Here is an 18,514-nt window from a genome sequence, read left to right as displayed (position 1 = left end):
TCTTCCCGGACCGGGGCACGAACCCGTGTCCCCTGCATCGGCAGGCGGACTCTCAACCACTGCGCCACCAGGGAAGCCCTGAGTTAATTTTTATACATTCTATAAGCCAGCAGTCCAACTTCATTCTTATACATGTGGATATCCAGTTTTCCTAGCATCGCTTGCTGAAGAGACTGTCCTTTCCTCATTGAGTGGTCTTGACACCTTTGTCAAAAATCATTTGACTATATATGCAAAGGTTTGTTTCTGGATTTATTATTCTATTCCATTGGTCTGTACGTCTGTCCTTATAGCAGTATCACACTTTTGTTTACTGTAGCTTCATAGTTACATTTTGAAATGAGGAAGTGTGAATCCTCCAGTTTTGTTCTTCCTTTCAAATTTCTTTTTCGTGTTTGGAGTCCCTTGAGATTCCATATGAATTTTGGTGGGTTTTTCCAGTTCTTCAAAAAATGTCGTTGGGAGTTTGATAGGGATTGCTTTTGAAACCACTAGGTGGCGTTTCAGGGGAGTTCCAAGGAGCTCCAGTCCTTTATGTCTCATTGTGGAAAGAATTCAGCAAGAGACAAAGTGATAGATAAGAAGTGATTTATTAGAATAGGATGCTTGTGAGGCTTAAAAGCAGGTGGGCTAGGGGGTGATGCGCCCTGAGAACTTAGTTGGCTACAGTTTTATAATCAAAGGAGAAGTGGGGAGGAGGAAAAGACCACCTTCTTCCTCATTCTTGAGTAGATGTCACGCTTCCATCATTAACTCCTCCTCTAGGTTGGACAGGGGAGTTTTCTTGTCCCTACGTGGTCAAGCCAGGACTGTCATGGCACTGTGGAAATATTATTTCAGGTCTCCATACAATGAGGGTCTTTCACTTTGAAATGTCACCTTTCCATAAATTATTGTTTTTTATGTGTGCAGAGAGCATGTCCTAGGGGTCATTAACTTACTGAGCTCACTGGTCAGGATGTGGGTCTCATGCCACCATTGTTTATTGTTTGGGGGCATGTCTCATGTTTCTGTTGCATGGTTTTGTTGCTAAGCAGGCATGCTTGGCTTTGTGGTTAAGCAAACCTGCTTTCTTGAGCGATCATTAACTTACAGGGGTCTCCCATACTTTTCCTTTACTTACAATCCCATAGTGGGATTAACTGTTTAATCACCTGCTTTGTCCCTTTATTCTGTTCCTATCATTTTGAAGTTGTTTTGGGTAGTGCTGACATATTAACTATTCAGTCTTCCATTCTTGAACACAAGATGTCTTCCCATTTATGCATATCTTCTTTAGTTTCTTTCAGGAATGTTTGTAGGGGTAAAATATTTTTAATTTTAATCCTCTGTTTCATTATCAGTGTCAAGAATGAAGCAATATCTATTTAAGATAATGGGGATCAGCATATATTTTACTTCATTATTTTATTTGTGACTTAAAGGTGTATATAAGGTTGTCAGGTACCTAGGTTCATATCTTCTTATCTAGAAGTCTCAAAACTATTTTTTAAGATAATTCCATAATTCAGACTTTTAAACCAGTGTTCTTTCCTAATTGCTATTTTATATAAACCACTGGCTTTTAAATTCTCTAAAATTTGAGAGTTATTTTATGGTGCTTTTCCCCTTTAAGTTTAGTAGTATAAAGAACATAGGAATACATTATTATTCTGACATCTGGAAATGGGAAGAAAGTACTGACCCCTTTCCCCAGTGTTGGTTCCACCACTCAGCAATCCTTTATTAACTTTGTTTTTCCAGATAAAGTTACAGTTTATTTCTATTGATTTATTCAAGATTGTGGTAGTTTAAATATTCTATTTTTCCAAATAAAACAGAGCCCTTCTGTTTAAATGGATTTTATTTTGCACTATTTACTATATATTCAATTTAGATGTGCACACTATTATGCTAGCACTTTGAATGTATAAAGGGAATATTGGATGTGTTCAGTGTGCTCAGTGAGCTTTCTCAGTCACTGAGAAATGAGGCTCGCACACAAAATGAGAAAGCCGTATAATAGTTATTGTTGCCAGTTACCACAATAAAATCAGTGAACGTGTTAGTGTTGTAGCAGTAATTATTGTGGTGTTAAGACATCACAGGTGTTTTAGTGAAAAAATTTCATTTTGGGGTCAACCTTGACAAATGGGAAAATTGAAAAACAGGTCATTCTACGTATGGAAAAAACAGAAGCAAATGAAAAACCACCAATAGTTTTTGTTCTGGGAATAGTATACAGAGACCAACTTGATTCTAATGCATAATTTATGTTGGAAACAATGTCGGCAATTTTTATATACACAGTTCAGACTCTTGTTTCTAAAGCACTGATCATTTTATATGCAACCCCAAAGCAGTGTGGAGACTAAGACTTTTGAGTGGGGTTTGCGCAAGAGGAAAGTAATTTTAGGAACTTTATCATCACTATTAGATTGGAGATGAATTCTCATCTTTAAACATACCAGTTAATCATGGGTCTCTAGAAAATGTTGCTGAGATGCTTTCTTGTGAATGTGTGGTCTATTCTCAAGAACATGGATGTATATGGGTGGGTGGGAAGGTGGTGTGTAGTAGTAACACCACAGAATTCACTTTGTTTTCATGTCTTACATTTGGATAAATTTATTGATGAGATTCTCATTCCTATAGTATAAAAAGAAAATATTTTGCAGTATATATCATAATTGAAAGCCTTTACAGTGGAGAATTTTATGGCTATATTCTGAGAAACAGGATGGACTTTCAGGTTTTGTTATAAGCATACTGATTTTGATGTGCTTGGCTTCCTAAAATGTTTTATGGTGGACTTAGAATGTTAATATTTAGATTAAAGAACATTTTGTACTATTTTACTAAAGCCTTTAATTGTGTGATCACAAAGCAGAATAACTGAACATTACTATATTAGCTCTTTATCAGAGAGTAAAATTATGCTTTATTTGGAAAGTTTTGCCTAGGTATGAGACTATATTCCTATTTCTGAGGCTAAGTAAAAATATAGTAGCTGCCTTAATAGAAAGAAAACAGAGTTCCTACTTTATAATGAATAATGTATGAATGATAAAAGAAAAGTGAGAGGTCCCTGGAAATATTTAGCTTTTCAAAGTGTTTGGAACATATGCCTTAAATGCTTTAGGGATCCAGTAGAAGCCAGGAAAGACAAACAGTTGAAAGTTTCTTGGACTTATCCTTTCACTTCGTAATACATCTTAAATTTGGGTATTTATATAAAAACATACCTTTAAAATGGTACTCCAGTATAAACTGCAGGGATTTTGTAATGCTGTTCAAATATTTTCACATTACTTTGTTTTGAACTTAGAGATTCACTGTTACTTTTTGCTCGTTGTTATATGTAAGTTTTTTTGAACATCCTTGCTTAAAACATAAGTTCCTTCATAGTAGGATACAAAATTAATATTAAATACTTAAGCTCCTTTAGACATTGTTGAGACAGATTATAAGTATGTGTGTACTTTAGCTTATGTGCTGCATTGATAGTGGTTAAATGTATGACCCTACAGGCAATCTTTTTAAGCAGATAAAACTGTTGGGATGTTTCCCCAGGATGATGGGATTGCCCTCCAAGCGTATCTCTTCAATGCGGTCCCGAATATAACTGGTGTCATTAGCCTTGCAGAATGTATCATCTGTAATTGAAGTTATGTTGTTAAACTAGAAAATAAAAGGGAAAAATTGTTTAGAAACCTGAAATCATCCTTTTGTATTTTGTGTAATGAGATCTCACAGAATATTTTATCTAAAAGGTGATTTTTAAAATATTGTACATACTGTATATATATCTTCATGGTAATAAAAACCCTTGCTGAGCAATCTGAGCCTTCCTTTTTAAAGTCTACAGTATTACTTTGGAAGAACAGACTACTGGCTATTTCTAAGAGCAAAACCCATATAACAAATTTCTGAGTATAAATAGGATTATAATAGCTGGATAAAGTATCCTATTCTAGAGTGTCAACTCAAAATGGATACTGTTTCCTTAAATATACTTTAAAGAAATAAAAAGAAAAAATGGGAATTCTTGTGATGGTAAAAGACCACTTTTAGTTTATTTTTATTCCCTTTTCACTTTTCTATTACCCTAAGTTGATGTTGGACAATGAAGTCAGCTGGGAAGTCTCCAAAAGCAAGTGTTTACTGCTATTTGGAGAAGGAAACATAAACCACAGGTTTTAGTGTACCCTAACTTCAAATCCACATGTCAGATTAACGAGGAGATGCCAAGTGCACACCTGGAGACAAATCCTACTGTAAGAGCAGACCTCCCACCTAGTGTTACTGGTCCTTTGGTTGTGCTCTGGATAGAACCAGGGCTTCTGGGCAGGAGAGAACATTTGGCTAAATATTAATACTTTTGATGGGCAAAATTTACGTGTAAATAAGTGAGCTTCCTAATGAATCGTAAGATTGACCCATAATAATTTGAATTAAAGTCAGATAATGTGAAAAGAGCAATCATACCTGAAGATGAATTACACGCAGACTTTCTGGTAAATTAAGAGGCACAGATTCCAGGGCATTGTGGTCCAAGTAGAGGAAGGAGAGGTTATTCAATTTCTGTAAGGAAGAGGTGCTTTTGCTTAAGTGTTATTGAGCTCATTGCATTTCTTCACATGATTCAAGCTATATACACACATATATGTATAAATACATAGATATAGACACATATCAATGCTATTAATCATTGGTATGGTAGTTTTAGGTTTGGTGGGATTTTTTTGTTTGCTTTGTTGTTGTTCGGTGCTTTTGGTTTTACAAGTAGTATATTTGGTCCTTTACGAAGGGCAGTAGAGTCCTGATGCGTCCCCACATTTCTGTCCACTCATCTCACTTCTGAATACCATCATATTCAGCCTCAGCCCTCATGCCAATTTCTGGGGCCCTTTAAATTTCTCTTGGGAGCAGGTAATAAGGTTAATTCTTATGCAGGATTATATTTGCATCCTGGTACTGCCATAACCTCTCTTGAACCTTCACAACTTTCCATTTCAGCTCCACCAATTTGTAGTAAAATGAATATTCCTAAGAGATGTGTATGCTTGTTAGTAAGATGTCTCCCAAAGCAGTTTATTAAATACGTAGCCAAGTATGACTTTTTTACATCCCAAGGACTCTACATTGGATTACTCTTCATGATCAGTAATCCATTATTGTGTATAATTTTATAATATGATCTCAAGATGTAGTTTCCCTTGACAATGATCTTTTACCTTACCTTTGATATGCATCCTGTGACAGAATTTGGTAATATTTTTTTTTTTTTGCTGTTATTTTAATCCTTTCTTTCTTTGTTTTTTTCTTTTTTTTTTGCGGTACGCGGGCCTCTCACTGCTGTGGCCTCTCCCGTGGCGGAGCACAGGCTCCGGACGCACAGGCTCAGCGGCCATGACTCATGGGCCCAGCTGCTCCGCGGCACATGGGATCCTCCTGGACCAGGGCACGAACCCGTGTCCCCTGCATCGGCAGGTGGACTCTCAACCACTGCGCCACCAGGGAAGCCCTAATCCTTTCTTAAGCATCCTACAATTCACCATATGGGCACCAAGCTCCTGTCTTCCCCAGTGGGCCTCTTTAACATGGATTAGAGTAACCTGATTTTACCAGTGGCTTTGGCAGCCTAGGGCATTAAGCAAAACTAGAAAATAGCTGAGTTTATCATTTTCATGCCAACTTGTCATGAATCCCTTCTGTAATCCACGTGTAAAATCCGAAGTATTCAAACATTCCTTTTGTGAAATGTTGATTAGCTCCTGTGGGTCTTTTTTGTTTGTTTTGTTTTGTTTTATAAATTTATTTATTTATTTATTTTTGGCTGCATTGGGTCTTTGTTGCTGTGCTTGGTCTTCCTCTAGTAGCAGCAAGCAGGGGCTACTCTTCGTTGCAGTGTGTGGGCTTCTCATTGTGGTGGCTTTTCTTCTAGAGCACGGGCTCTAGATGCACGGGCTTCAGCAGTTGTGGCTCACTGTCTCTAGAATGCAGGCTCAGTAGTTGTGGCACATGGGCTTAGTTGCTCCACAGCATGTGGGATCTTCCCGGACCAGGGTTCAAACCCGTGTCCCCTGCGTTGGCAGATGAATTCTTAACCACTGCGCCACCCGGGAAGTCCCTACTCCTGCAGGTCTTTAACATGTCAGTTATTCAAAGGTTTACCTGCTCAAATTGCATATCTTCAAATTACAAACATTTTTTTGTTTTTAAAATGAGTCCAGTTTTTAAAAGTCCCCTAAGAGTCCCTTAACTTTTGAGGAACTGCTAGGAGTTGTCCTAAGGAGCTACAAACCTTCCTTTTTGTTTTGTTTGTTTGTTTGTTTGTTGGCGGTACGTGGGCCTCTCACTGTTGTGGCCTCTCCCGTTGCGGAGCACAGGCTCTGGACGCGCAGGGTCAGTGGCCATGGCTCACGGGCCCAGCCGCTCCATGGCATGTGGGATCTTCCTGGACCGGGGCACGAACCCGTGTCCCCTGCATCAGCAGGCAGACTCTCAACCACTGCGCCACCAGGGAAGCCCCAAACCTTCCTTTTGAACGAGGTCTTCTGTTGCCAACAGTAGCGTGATTGTCTCACCCTTTTATCTGGGGTTTCTTCCAGGATTGGGAATGAGTACATAGAGCTATGGAAGTCCTGGGCTGAGGTTACTTCCCTGTAGGCTCTGCATTTTGAGACAACCTGGCTATCTAAATCAGAGGAAATCACCTTGCCCTTTTCATGTGCATTTATTTTCTTGTATTACTAAATTAAGAAATATATGTAATTTTTACTACATACAGAATTTTGTATTAGGTGCCATCATGGAATTCAAAAGAATGTCTACCTACAGAAGTCTACGGTCTAATACTTTTAAGTATTAAAAATAAAATTCAGTGTTTACTTTAGAACATGATTTTTTCTGGTGTTTGTAAATTACTAATATTGTAAGGAAAAAAGAAACACAGGAACACTCCCATTTTGAGGTTTTGCAGACTGTTGGTGCCACGAGGGTGCAAACTTTGTCTGTATAAATAAATATTGCTGTGTGAACAAGGGAAAAAGATGTGACACCAGGTAGTCCCATGAAACAAGATAAAGGTATTTTAAGTGAGGTACAGGCGTAAGCTAGACTGAATAAGCCTAGTAGTATCACTATTTATCATGTAAATAATATCTTCATTTATTACATTAAAATAGTTTTAAAGCAAAATTCTAGACCATAGTTTCGTTTTCTTTTATCATGTTATTATTGGCTGTATAACCGATATTTTTATATTGTGCTCAGTCATACTATAAAATACTTACTTTGAAAGTATTTGCTTTGATTCCTCTACTCTTGATTTTGTTGTATTTTGCATTAAATAAAGTAAGCTTGGGAGGGAGAACTGGAAGTTTCAGTAGTTGATTTTCAGCTAGTGTAAGTTCTTCTAACAGTGAAAGTTTTGAAAAAGTACCGTCTTCTATATCTTCAATCAAATTTCCCGTAAAATCAAGTCGCCTTAAGTTAGCTTGAAGGAAAAATATACAAAAAATAAGAAATTTTTAAAAAATATATGAAGTTAAATTCTTAATTGTATGGACTGAGGAAAAGCATTTGTTTATCAGGTCATTCAAACATCTTTTATTTTTAGTGCCTAGCAGAGTGTCTACAATTAGTAGCTCAGTAAGTTTTGTTGAACACTGAGCATCTACTCTGTGCTTGACACTGATGGTCTTTCTCACTGAAGTTCTAAAACCTCAGGTTTGGAAGGGAACTTAAAGTTAATAGAGTCCTTCCATCCTTTTTTGTTTGAATTCTCAGTATGCTCAAGTAGTTTGAAAGAAACTTTTTGTTGCAAATTATGGAAAGTAAGCATTACATCTGATTGAATAAAATCATGTAAATATTTTTGGATTTTTTTGCCAGCCTGTTATATTGTGACTGAGGCTATCTTAATCTCTCCATGCCTTATTGCTTGACAACAATAAAGGCAAAAATGTTCCCTAATTTGTTACCGTGGTGCATACTGAGAGACAGAGAAATTCAATGTGTGTATTTATGTGTGCATCACTTTTGTCCAGCTGGGATGATCAGAAAATATGGTCCCTTCTCACTATTCAAGGTGGTCATGTCTGTAAAGTCAGTGTAAATGCTGAATTAGTGAATATGGAACCATTGCTCCTAGGGAATATACAGGGTTAGAGCCTCTCATCACACATTTTCATCAACCAATCAGTGGAAAATTTTATGTGTGTTTCTTTTTAAAGGCATCTTACTTAGTATATATTGTTGATACATTAACATTGAACTCACAGCCAATCAACGCTGTAACTCACACTTAAATAAAGATTACCTAACATGTGTTTTCTCTGTAAGGCACATCACAGCCTTCTTGCAGTTAGGAACACTAGACAGCATTTTAGTACTATACTTAGGGAGCATTTTAAACAGCAGAAAGCACAAAAATGTGAAAAATGTGGCACTAAGTAGACTGTAAAGAGGATACTTGTTTACAGTATTAAAAGCTGAAACAAAAGGCCAAGCATCTCATTCAGCCTATCCTGGATGTCTCAAATTTTTTGCCACTGTGCACATGTCTACGATTGACCATGAAAGTGCCAGAAGTATTGATGTTTTGGGTTACAAATAAATTTTATCAAGTAGGTGAGTTTGAAAACATGGAATCCACAAAAGAGGAACAACTGTATTCAGTCAGTTGGGAGCTACTGGTGACAGCATGAATTTAGTTATGGCTAATCTTGTAAATGTGTAGCGCAGCCAGTGTGCATTTCTTGATGTGACTTTCTTCAGAAGCCCTTGACGTGGGGCCAGTGTGCATTTCTTGATGTGACTTTCTTCAGAAGCCCTTGACAGCATTGGAATCTAGAAAATTTATGAGGGATTAGTGATCCAGACTTGGACTTCATACTGCAGAAGTAGGGGATTTTGGTGTGCTCATGGCAACACTCTCCTGGCAGTTGTTGTAAGCTTTGATTGGACACCAGAAGTCCAGGATTTTTAATGACCTGGGAAGGAGTTAAATGGCACTGCTCTCAGCATTAATTCTGTATTAGAGTCATCTGAAGAGTTTGGTTGTGGTTAATGACAACACCTGGGCCTCTAAATTTAGAGACCTATATTAGAATCTCTGGGGACTAGAACCTGGTATCAAAAATACTTTAATATGCAGCCAGATTTAAGAACCATGAGTTAAAGTAAGAAAAAGCAGTTTCTATGTTTTTATAGTGAAAGTAGAAAATAAAACATTGTCATTGGAGAAATATCCTGATTATATTTGTATTGCTGACTGGCTGAGGCAAATGGATCTTGAAATATTGGGGTTGAGAAGATATAGTTGCCCATATGTTAGATGGGCAGTCAACATAGACTCCGTAGTCACCAGTAAAGAAAGATGACAGGGAACATCTGAATGGAAAGGAGATTCACCAGTAAACCAGTGGATTTTTGTGAAGTGTGGTGGATACTTAAAATACCTCAACAGTCACTACCGTACACGTGATAGGCCACAGGTACCTAGAAACTTGTGTTTATATGAGTTAAATACTAACACGAGTTAACACTAATATCTTATTTAAAATTAACTTACGTATGTCTGCAAAATCTTTGGCAGTCAACTTTTTAATTTTGTTGAATCGTGCATAAAGATAGGCTGATTCCTTTGGCAAGGGTGGTACAGCATCAATGTCAACTTCTTCACAGTATACAGAGCCACTTAAACAAACACATAGCAGGCATGTGGGCATTTCTAAATTGGGAAACAAAAATCATAAAAATCAGTAGTTTAAAAATATTTGACCTCTAGTGTTAAAATTCTTGCTATCATGAATGTTATTACCAATTTGAAAAGATCCTTTACAGAATTATGGGTGATAACAGGAAAGACCTTATGGCCATGATAGCTAGTAATCTATATTGTGTCTGATAACTCACCAGAATTTTATTTTAAATTCTGTAATCCACAATCTCTTTTATTCTCCTATCTGTTTTAGCAGTGATCATTTAATTGCTGAATTGATTGACAGTTACATTTCTTCATTGGAGTATCAAAAATCATAAAGCAGGACTTAAGGTAAATATAAGCTTGATTTATCACTTGGAGTGGTGCAAACACATTTCTAATGAGTTTAGAAACCACTTAGTTAAATAAGCAAACTATTAACTTAAAAATTGGAGTCATCGTGGGTACTGTTAGAATCCCTATTGTACCCTACGTCATTCATTGCATTTACTTGTCATGCATCTTTCATCTCCTTCAACCTGCAACAGTTCCTTAGTCTTTGTTTTTCATACCTTTTACTGTTTTGGAAATTTTTGAATTTTTTAAAACTTTTATTTTCAGGGCACTTATTTTGCAGAATATCTTTCAATTAGGGTTTATGTGAGGTTCCTCATTTTTTGGCGGGAATACCATGGAAATAATGTTACATCCTTAGTGTTATGTATCTGTCTCATTCCTTATGATGCTGTCTTTGGTCACTTGGTTCAGTTAGTACCTGCCATGGTTCTCACTCTGTAAAATTACTGTTTTTCACTTTGTAATTTGTACCTTCTAGAGGAGTACTTTGAGATTCTAAACATCAGATTTGTCATCAAACTTTCACCCTCTAGTTTTATCATCTGTTGAAGATTCTTACTTGAATCATTTATCACTAGGATAATTGCCAATTATTTTCTAATTCCATCATTTCTTCTTTATTTGTTAGTTGGCATTCTGATATAAGGTGGAACATTCCCTTCTTATTTGTTTATTTCTGTCAGTATGAACTTATGAATTCCTCATCCCATGGGTAACGTATCCCATAATACGTTACTGTCTTATTTATTTTGATAATCACATTGTCACAGATTAGTCAGTGAGAACTCTTAAGCTCTGTTTATCCTCCCACAGCCTTTTTATGGTTCCATGATATACAGTAAGTTGTACATATTTAATTTGTATAATTTATAAGTTTGGACATGTGTATATGCCCATGAAACCATCACCACAATGAAGATAATTAACATATCCATCACTCCAAAAGTTTCCTCATGCCCTTTGGTAATTTCTCCCTCCCAGCAACCACTAATCTCCTTTCTGTCATTATATGTTAGTTTGCATTTTTGAAAGTTTTATATCAAAAGAATCATGCAGTATACACTCTTTTGTCTGGCTTCTTTCACTCTGCATAATTATTTCTCAAAATAATTTTGTATGTATCAGTAATTCATTCCTATTTATTACTGAGTTCATTCCAATTTATTCCATTTTCTCAATAAACACCATTTATACTGTCATCTCTTACGGACATTTGGGTTGTTTCCAGTTTTTGGCTATTTCAAAGAAAGCTGCCATGAACATTTATGTATGGACTTAATGTTTTCATTTTTCTTGGATAAATACCTAAGAGTAGAATGGCTGGGTCTTATTATACGTATGTATTTTACCTTTTGAAGAATGTCCTAAAGTGTTTTCCAAAGTGGTTGTGCCATTTTACATTCTCATTAGCAGTGTGTGAAAGTTCCAGTTGCTCCACATTCTTGTCAACATTTGGTATGTATGGTTGGACTTTTTTATGTTAGCCTTTCAAGTAAGGTTTGTTGTGGTATCGCGTGTTTTAATTTACATTTTCCTAATGACTAATGTGCTAAGCATCTTTTTATATACTTATTTGCCATCCACATATTTTTTTGTGGTGAAGTGTCTATTCATATCTTTTGCCTGTTTTTTGAAATAGTTTTTTGTATTATTATTTTTGAATTATAAAAGTATATTCTGTAGATATAAATCATTTGTCAGATTTATGTTTTGCAAATATTTTCCTCCAGTCTGTGGCTTGTCTTTTTATTTCCTTATCAATGTCTTTTGAAGAGCAAACATTTGGGGCCTTCCCCAGCAGTCCAGTGGTTAAGACTCCACGCTTCCACTGCAGGGGGTGCATGTTCCATCCCTGGTTGGGGAACTAAGATTCCACATGCCGCATGGTGGGGCCAGAAAAAAAAAAAAAGAAGAGCAAATATTTTTTATTTTAATGAATAACAATTGATCCCTTTATATTGTCTGGATTTCAATGAGCAAGTCTTGTACATCTTTTACACATTTATACCTATGTATTTTTTATATTTTGATTAATTTTAAAAATTAAATGTCCCCACTGTTTTTTGAGAACTTACTTATTTTCTGGCATGCTAAGATGTCCCAGACCAATCTTGCCCTTTCCTTGCCCCAGGCCTGAAATCAGCTATTATTTCAAGGAGTACTGGTCCCTTTTAGTGGAGGATGGTATTTAGAAACCAACATTTGGGTGTGGATGTGCTCATTGCTACTGGGATCTCATTGCTTCTGGGCTTTTTCAGCAAAGGGACCTGGGAAATATATGTATTTTTATTTGGCGCTCTCTTCATATATAATACACATACATACACACAAGTATATGTATATGGACATGGACATAATACACAAGTACACACATGCAGACATACATATATACATGTATATAATATGTGTCATATGCTCATATGAAAACATAAGCACATCATATGCATATTTTCACATACACACTCATACAGGGAGGCAAACATGTATATGTCTATTTCTGTATCTCTGTATACAAACCAGGAGTTGATCCTGATATCTTTCATTCCACTCCATCTCAACAGTGTTCATTTTAGCCTTCCCCCTTACCATATTTGTAACACCCTTCTCTGACAATGAGAAACCTGGCTCTTGTGATCCACTGTGCACTTACTTTACTCAGTCCCAGAACACACATTAAGTAGTTTCATTATTGCTAACCTATAATACTATGGAAAACAAACCTACCCACTAGAATTTTAGTATTTGCCTATTTTATTTTGTCTTTAGCCTGAAAGTATACAGTCAAAATACTGTGTTTAAGGATTACTTCGATTAGATTTTTCCCCCTGTAGTGTGTTATGTTATTGATTTGAAATGCAATTAAGTTTCTATTTTTCTGTTTGTTTGCCAATTTGGGTTCTTTTTATCTTATCCTAGTTGGTTTTATTTATAAATGTATTTGTTTGTTTGCTTATTTGAATATAACATTATTCTAAAATCAAATCTGCACAAGTGTATACACCAAGAAGTTCTAGCACCTTCCCCAGTACCCCTAGTTACCATCTCCCCCTCCTTTCTACCCCTAGTCCCATCTGTAACCCATACCCATAGGTAACTAGTCTCAGTTTTTTAGTTACCCTTCTTGAATTTCTTTTCACAAAGTGGGCTGATGTATGTATATTCTCTTACATCCCCTTCATTCTTTTTTTTTTTTTTTTTTTTTTGCGGTACGCGGGCCTCTCACTGTTGTGGCCTCTCCCGTTGCGGAGCACAGGCTCCGGACGCGCAGGCCCAGCGGCCATGGATCACAGGCCCAGCCGCTCTGCGGCATGTGGGATCTTCCCGGACCAGGGCACGAACCCGTGTCCCCTGCATCGGCAGGCAGACTCTCAACCACTGCGCCACCAGGGAAGCCCCCCTTCATTCTTAGGTGAAAGACAGCATACTGTAGATACTCTATTGCATTTTTTTTTCACATAATCTCTTCTGAAAATCACTCCATATTAGTTATAGAGATCATCCTCATTCACTTTTACAACTGCATAGTATTCCCCTGGGTGGATGTACCATACTTTATTCAACCACTCTTCAATGTATGGATAATTAGATTGTTTCCAATATTTTGCAGATGCAAGCAATGCTTCAGAGATTTTGCATATGTGTTTTCTTACTTTTGGAGGTATATCTTTAGGGTGAATTCCTAGAAGTCAATTGCTGTGTCACAAAGTAAATGCGTATTAGGTTTCGTTAGATATTACCAAATTCCTGTCCATTCTACCAGTTTGTATTACCACCAGCAACGTATGTCAGTGTCTGATACCCTACAGTTTTGCCAATGGAATATATTAATATATTTGTCAGATAGGTTAAAAAATTTTATCTCGGCATAATTTAAACTTACATGTGAGATTGAACACCTTTTATGTGTTTAAGCGTCATTTTTATATCATTTTGTGAATTGTCTGTTCATATCTTTTGTCCATTTTTCCAGTGGATTTTTGATCAGTTTCTTTTTCCTGGATTTTTACTTGTTCTTTAGAAATTAGAGATATTAACTCTTTATCAGTGATATATATTATGAATATTTTTGTCAGTTTTCAGTTGCCTTTGGCTTTGTTTATGATGGTTTTTGCCATGCAGATGTTTCATTTATGGAGTCAAATTTATTTATCTTTTCTATTATCGTCTCTGGAGTTTGAGATACCCCATACCCAGGTTATCTTCTACTATTTGTATGGTTTCACTTTTTGCATTTAGACCCTAATTTATTTGGAGTTTTTCTGTGTAAGATAGGGATCTAAGTGTATCCCTTGTCAGTTGACTACTTAGTTGTCCCAGCCCCAGTTTTTTAAAATATCATCTTTGCTTCAGTGATTAAAGATGTTACCTTTATTATTTACTAAATTTCTACATGTATTTCTTTTTGTCTGTGGACTTTCGTTCATGCACCAGTATTACACTTATTTTAAGTATGCAGGCTTTAAAGCATGTTCTGATAGGTGATTTCATGCAGGTTTGATTTTCCTTCTGAACTTGAAGATCAGCCTTACCAGCTCTTTAAAGAAGTTCATTGTTGTAAATTTAGGGAGCACTGACATCTTTGTGATATTAAATCATCCTACTGAAGAGCAAAGAATGTCTTTCCATTTCTTCAAGTCTACTTTCACTATGATACTTCTCAAATTTCTTAAGATATATTTTCTGGTTTTGTCCTTTTTTTTTTTTTTGCGGTACGCGGGCCTCTCACTGTTGTGGCCTCTCCCGTTGCGGAGCACAGGCTCCAGACACGCAGGCTCAGTGGCCATGGCTCACGGGCCCAGCCGCTCCGCGGCATGTGAGATCTTCCTGGACCAGGGCACAAACCCGTGTCCCCTGCATTGGCAGGTGGACTCTCAACCACTGCGCCACCAGGGAAGCCCTGGTTTTGTCCATTTTAATTTTATTGTAGCAATATAGAAATTAGTGTGTGATTTTTTTTTCATATTGTTATGTGAAGTAATGTTCTGTGATAGAGCAAGAATAAACCAAATAGAAACTAATAAGTAGGACTTTGTAATTTTATAAGTTTTCTATTGTTTTAATTGAAATGTACATTATAATTATTTATGTATATAACTATGTCTCTCTTCTGTGAGTTTCTTAAAGGCAAGAATTATATTTTATTTACTTTATCCTCAGGCTACATAGTATTTGAAAATAATTGGTGTTTAACAAGTATTTCTTGAACTGATTTTATATAGACAGAAGCACACACTTTGTAGAGGCTAAACGTAGACTAAACTTTGTTCTTGAATGTTCCTATTCCACATTTCTCACTCATAATGTGGAATGGCAAATGATGAAAACTCACAATATACCTGTTTGACTTTATCATTAGAGATAAAATTCCACTGTTTGGATCCACTATATCCTGATGCAATTTTTGGTTACTATAAGGAATAAAGTTCCATTATAAGCTATTTTTTAAAGCTCCTTTAAAAAATTTGATGCTAGAGTATTCATACTTACCATCATTTTCTTTCTTGGGGGATAATGGTTTTGTACTCTCATCTTTTTGTAATTGAAAACCTTTCTCATCGGGTATTATTATCATAGTTTCTTTTTCCTATTGAAAAAATAAACATTTATTATCAGGTGTGACAAGGACCAATTTGGACGGTAAAACTGAGGGATTACAGACAACATTCTCCCGTAAGTGTTCTGGTTGAACAGCCTCTCCCCTTTCCATTTGTCTATTAAATGTCGTTGAATTCTACTCCACTTCACAAATATCTTGGTCTCTGCATTTATATTAAGATAGAGAGAATCCTAAAGCAATGTAAAGAGAAGAAGCAGAGAACTTTTTATTTACTACTTTTTAGGGACCAGTAGATTTTTGAAAGTATTCTTTAAACTGATTGCTAGATTCAAATCAGCCATGTGAGCCAACAACTTGTTGTTATAGTGGGCCTTTTTTTTCCCTAAGCTATAACTATATATATATACCTATATTATATATATGTGATAATAATAATAATAGCATATTAACCAACTCCATTGGAAGAAATTGTACAGTTAACGTTTGCTCATCTGTACTAAAAAAAGAAAGAAGCAATTATAACTGTTCACTCTTAAAATCTTTGTCATCTTATTTATAGTGGAGAACTTTTGAAGCAATCAACATTGTTATAGATTTGGCTGCTTTGCTCATTTTCCATTTGTGTGTGTGTGTGTGTGTGTGTGTGTGTGTGTGTGTGTGTGTGTGTGTGTGAGAGAGAGGGAGAGAGAGAGAGAGAGAGACACATACAGACACACGGTAGGCAGGCAACAGATACTTATGTGCTGTATTAACTTTTTCCTTTCCCAGTGTTCATTTCTGTGTGCCAGTAAAACCACAAGTAATTACTTAGCCCCCGTACAAGTAGAATATGAAGATGTGGTGTGAAAGTCATCCCTGTAGACAATGACAGTTACCGTTACTTGGTAAAGTGATGGAGTCTGAATTGTTAAAACCAATTAAAAATTAAGCTATATTAAGTAGTTTTCATTTTTTGACATATGTGAATTATTGTGAAATGCTGTAGATACAAAATAAGCAGTACTCTTTATTTCCTTGAACCACTTCTTCCTAAAACAATAAACCTTAAGCTGGTGATTCATTTTTATTTCTCCTAATACACACTTCTCCTATTTTATTTTAATATGCATATAGAGGACATTATGTAATATTACTTAACATATGAATCTCAAATGGTCAGAGATCCTCTCAAAGTTTAATTTTCCTTAAATTTTATGTTTTAAATTTTAGTTTTCCTTAAATCTTATGTTTTGGTTGCTATAGATACTGTTTGGTTATTATGGATTCTATGTATTAATTTGGAAAGCATGCATACTTTAAAAATATCATCTTAGGACAGTTATTTTGAATTATTTTGAAGCATTTAATGTGCTTTTCCTTTCCTCTTACCTTATCAGACACATTCAGAAAAAACAAAAACATACATTTAAATGGGCGACCATTTTAGAAATTAAATTTAGAGTAGAAATAAAATACCTTAATACTTTTTCCATCCAGGGATTTATCCTCATAATCTCGGCTAAATAAGCTTTCTTCAAAATTATCTGTTCCATAATCATAGATAATGCGTGAATCCTGCTGAGATGGTGGTGCTGGCTTTATCAGAGGCACAAACAGGAACAGGAGAAGTGTAGATTTCAGAGTCTTCATTTTAGCAAAAATGAAAGTGACTGGAAGTTAATAAGCTAGTGGCCTGCTGACTGTGGGACAATACTCTCTTTTACCCTGGAAATAAAAACGCAGACCATTGAAGCAATATTTAAAAGCTTAGAGGACTTTTTGGCAGGGTATACGCAGTAGGGACCAGAGAACAAGTATTTAACCCTTAGTGATCTTTAATTAGATGCTAAAAGTTTTTATGTATCAGCCACATTCTGAAAAATAGTTTCAGAAAATGGTTTTAGTTCCTTTTCTATCAAAAATCCAAGCAATGTTGATAATTTCAGTTTTTTAATAATTAGGTGCCTTGAACAAAGGTACTTGTTTGTAATTGGAGTCTTCTTAGGATACCTGTAATATAAACAGTTAAAATGAAGTCCCATGATCTGTCTCATGTGAGTTAAAAAATATCATATTTCAACTTTGCTCCTTTATACGAACTCTTGATTTGTATTGGTATGAGCAGAAACAAGTTCCAGGAACAGTTTTATAATTAAATTTTAAATTTAACATTATGAAAAGTAGTCATTAACACTTTTTTAGGTGGTACAGAATATGGGAAAAGCCATAATTTAAATTTTCTTAGTTTTATAATTTTTATAGATATCATTTCTTTTAGTTAATAGCATTTCTTCTAAAATTTAAACCATGAAAAATGCAAAAATAGTATTGCAGACTAGAAAAAATATAGAACTTTAATCAAAGATTTAGAGGGAATGAAATGGGAAAGATTTTTAGGCTCACCGCTGGATTTTATCTGGTGGTGCACATTTTACACTTTTTCATAAGTAACTTCAGACAGAATCACTCATAGTTGCTGGTGCTGCATTGTAGATACCAGTTTGTCAAAAATCAATGGTTGAAAATTAAGAATAACATGGTTTTGTGACTTTTGCAGCACCTTGTTCTTGCCTGCATGGACATTAAAGTTATGCAATGATATACTTAAGTGCTTGTTAAAAAATAATTGTTCAAAGTAACTGAAACATAAAAAAATTAAAGATGGCCTTTACATTTACTAAGATTGTTAGGTGTCACATTTTAACAAACGATATTTAAAATAATATGTGAAAAAAGAGCCTACCGTTGTAGCTGTTTTGAAGTTTTTTGTGGTTTTCCTCAGTAGATGGTCATGGCTTGCATTAGCCCCAAGTGGGAGGGTGAATGAGAAAAGCTGTGGATTGATTTCAAACTGCTGAATAGAATTTCAGGGCCCAACAGCTTTCAAAGCAGTTTCCATGTGGTAGAGATCTTTGCCAACATTCTTTCTC

General features: G+C 35.8%; 2 protein-coding genes across 2 annotated transcripts in view; one reads left to right on the top strand and one right to left on the bottom strand.

The window, feature by feature from the left end:
- Window positions 1-18,514, top strand: part of CENPP (centromere protein P) — a gene marked incomplete at its 5' end in the record, with an annotated part of 225,920 nt that overhangs the window by 61,210 nt on the left and 146,196 nt on the right. The gene's annotated exons all lie outside the window — the stretch shown is intronic.
- OGN (osteoglycin) lies at window positions 1,564-18,430 on the bottom strand. Its single transcript, XM_082842609.1, has 7 exons — window positions 18,328-18,430; window positions 17,061-17,309; window positions 15,536-15,632; window positions 9,560-9,718; window positions 7,278-7,480; window positions 4,468-4,563; window positions 1,564-3,660 (listed from the first exon to the last, which is right to left on the bottom strand). The coding sequence occupies exons 2-7, from the start codon at window positions 17,232-17,234 to the stop codon at window positions 3,490-3,492; spliced, it is 900 nt and encodes a 299-aa protein (XP_082698735.1). The 5' UTR covers window positions 17,235-17,309; window positions 18,328-18,430; the 3' UTR covers window positions 1,564-3,489.

Source organism: Leucopleurus acutus (genome assembly GCF_964270905.1).
Source record: "Leucopleurus acutus genome assembly, chromosome: 7".
Taxonomy (NCBI): domain Eukaryota; kingdom Metazoa; phylum Chordata; class Mammalia; order Artiodactyla; family Delphinidae; genus Leucopleurus; species Leucopleurus acutus.
Note: the sequence above shows the minus strand (reverse complement) of the source record. Positions and strands in the feature narration are given on the sequence as shown.

Excerpts from the sequence above, each read along its gene's own strand:
- OGN (XM_082842609.1), bottom strand. The coding sequence starts at position 17,234 with ATGAAGACTCTGAAATCTACACTTCTCCTGTTCCTGTTTGTGCCTCTG. Across the intron at positions 15,633-17,060 it reads TGGATGGAAAAAGTATTAAG|GAAAAAGAAACTATGATAAT; the intron begins GTATTTTATTTC and ends TTTTTTCAATAG. Across the intron at positions 4,564-7,277 it reads TCAAAGCAAATACTTTCAAA|AAATTGAATAACCTCTCCTT; the intron begins GTAAGTATTTTA and ends TCTTCCTTACAG.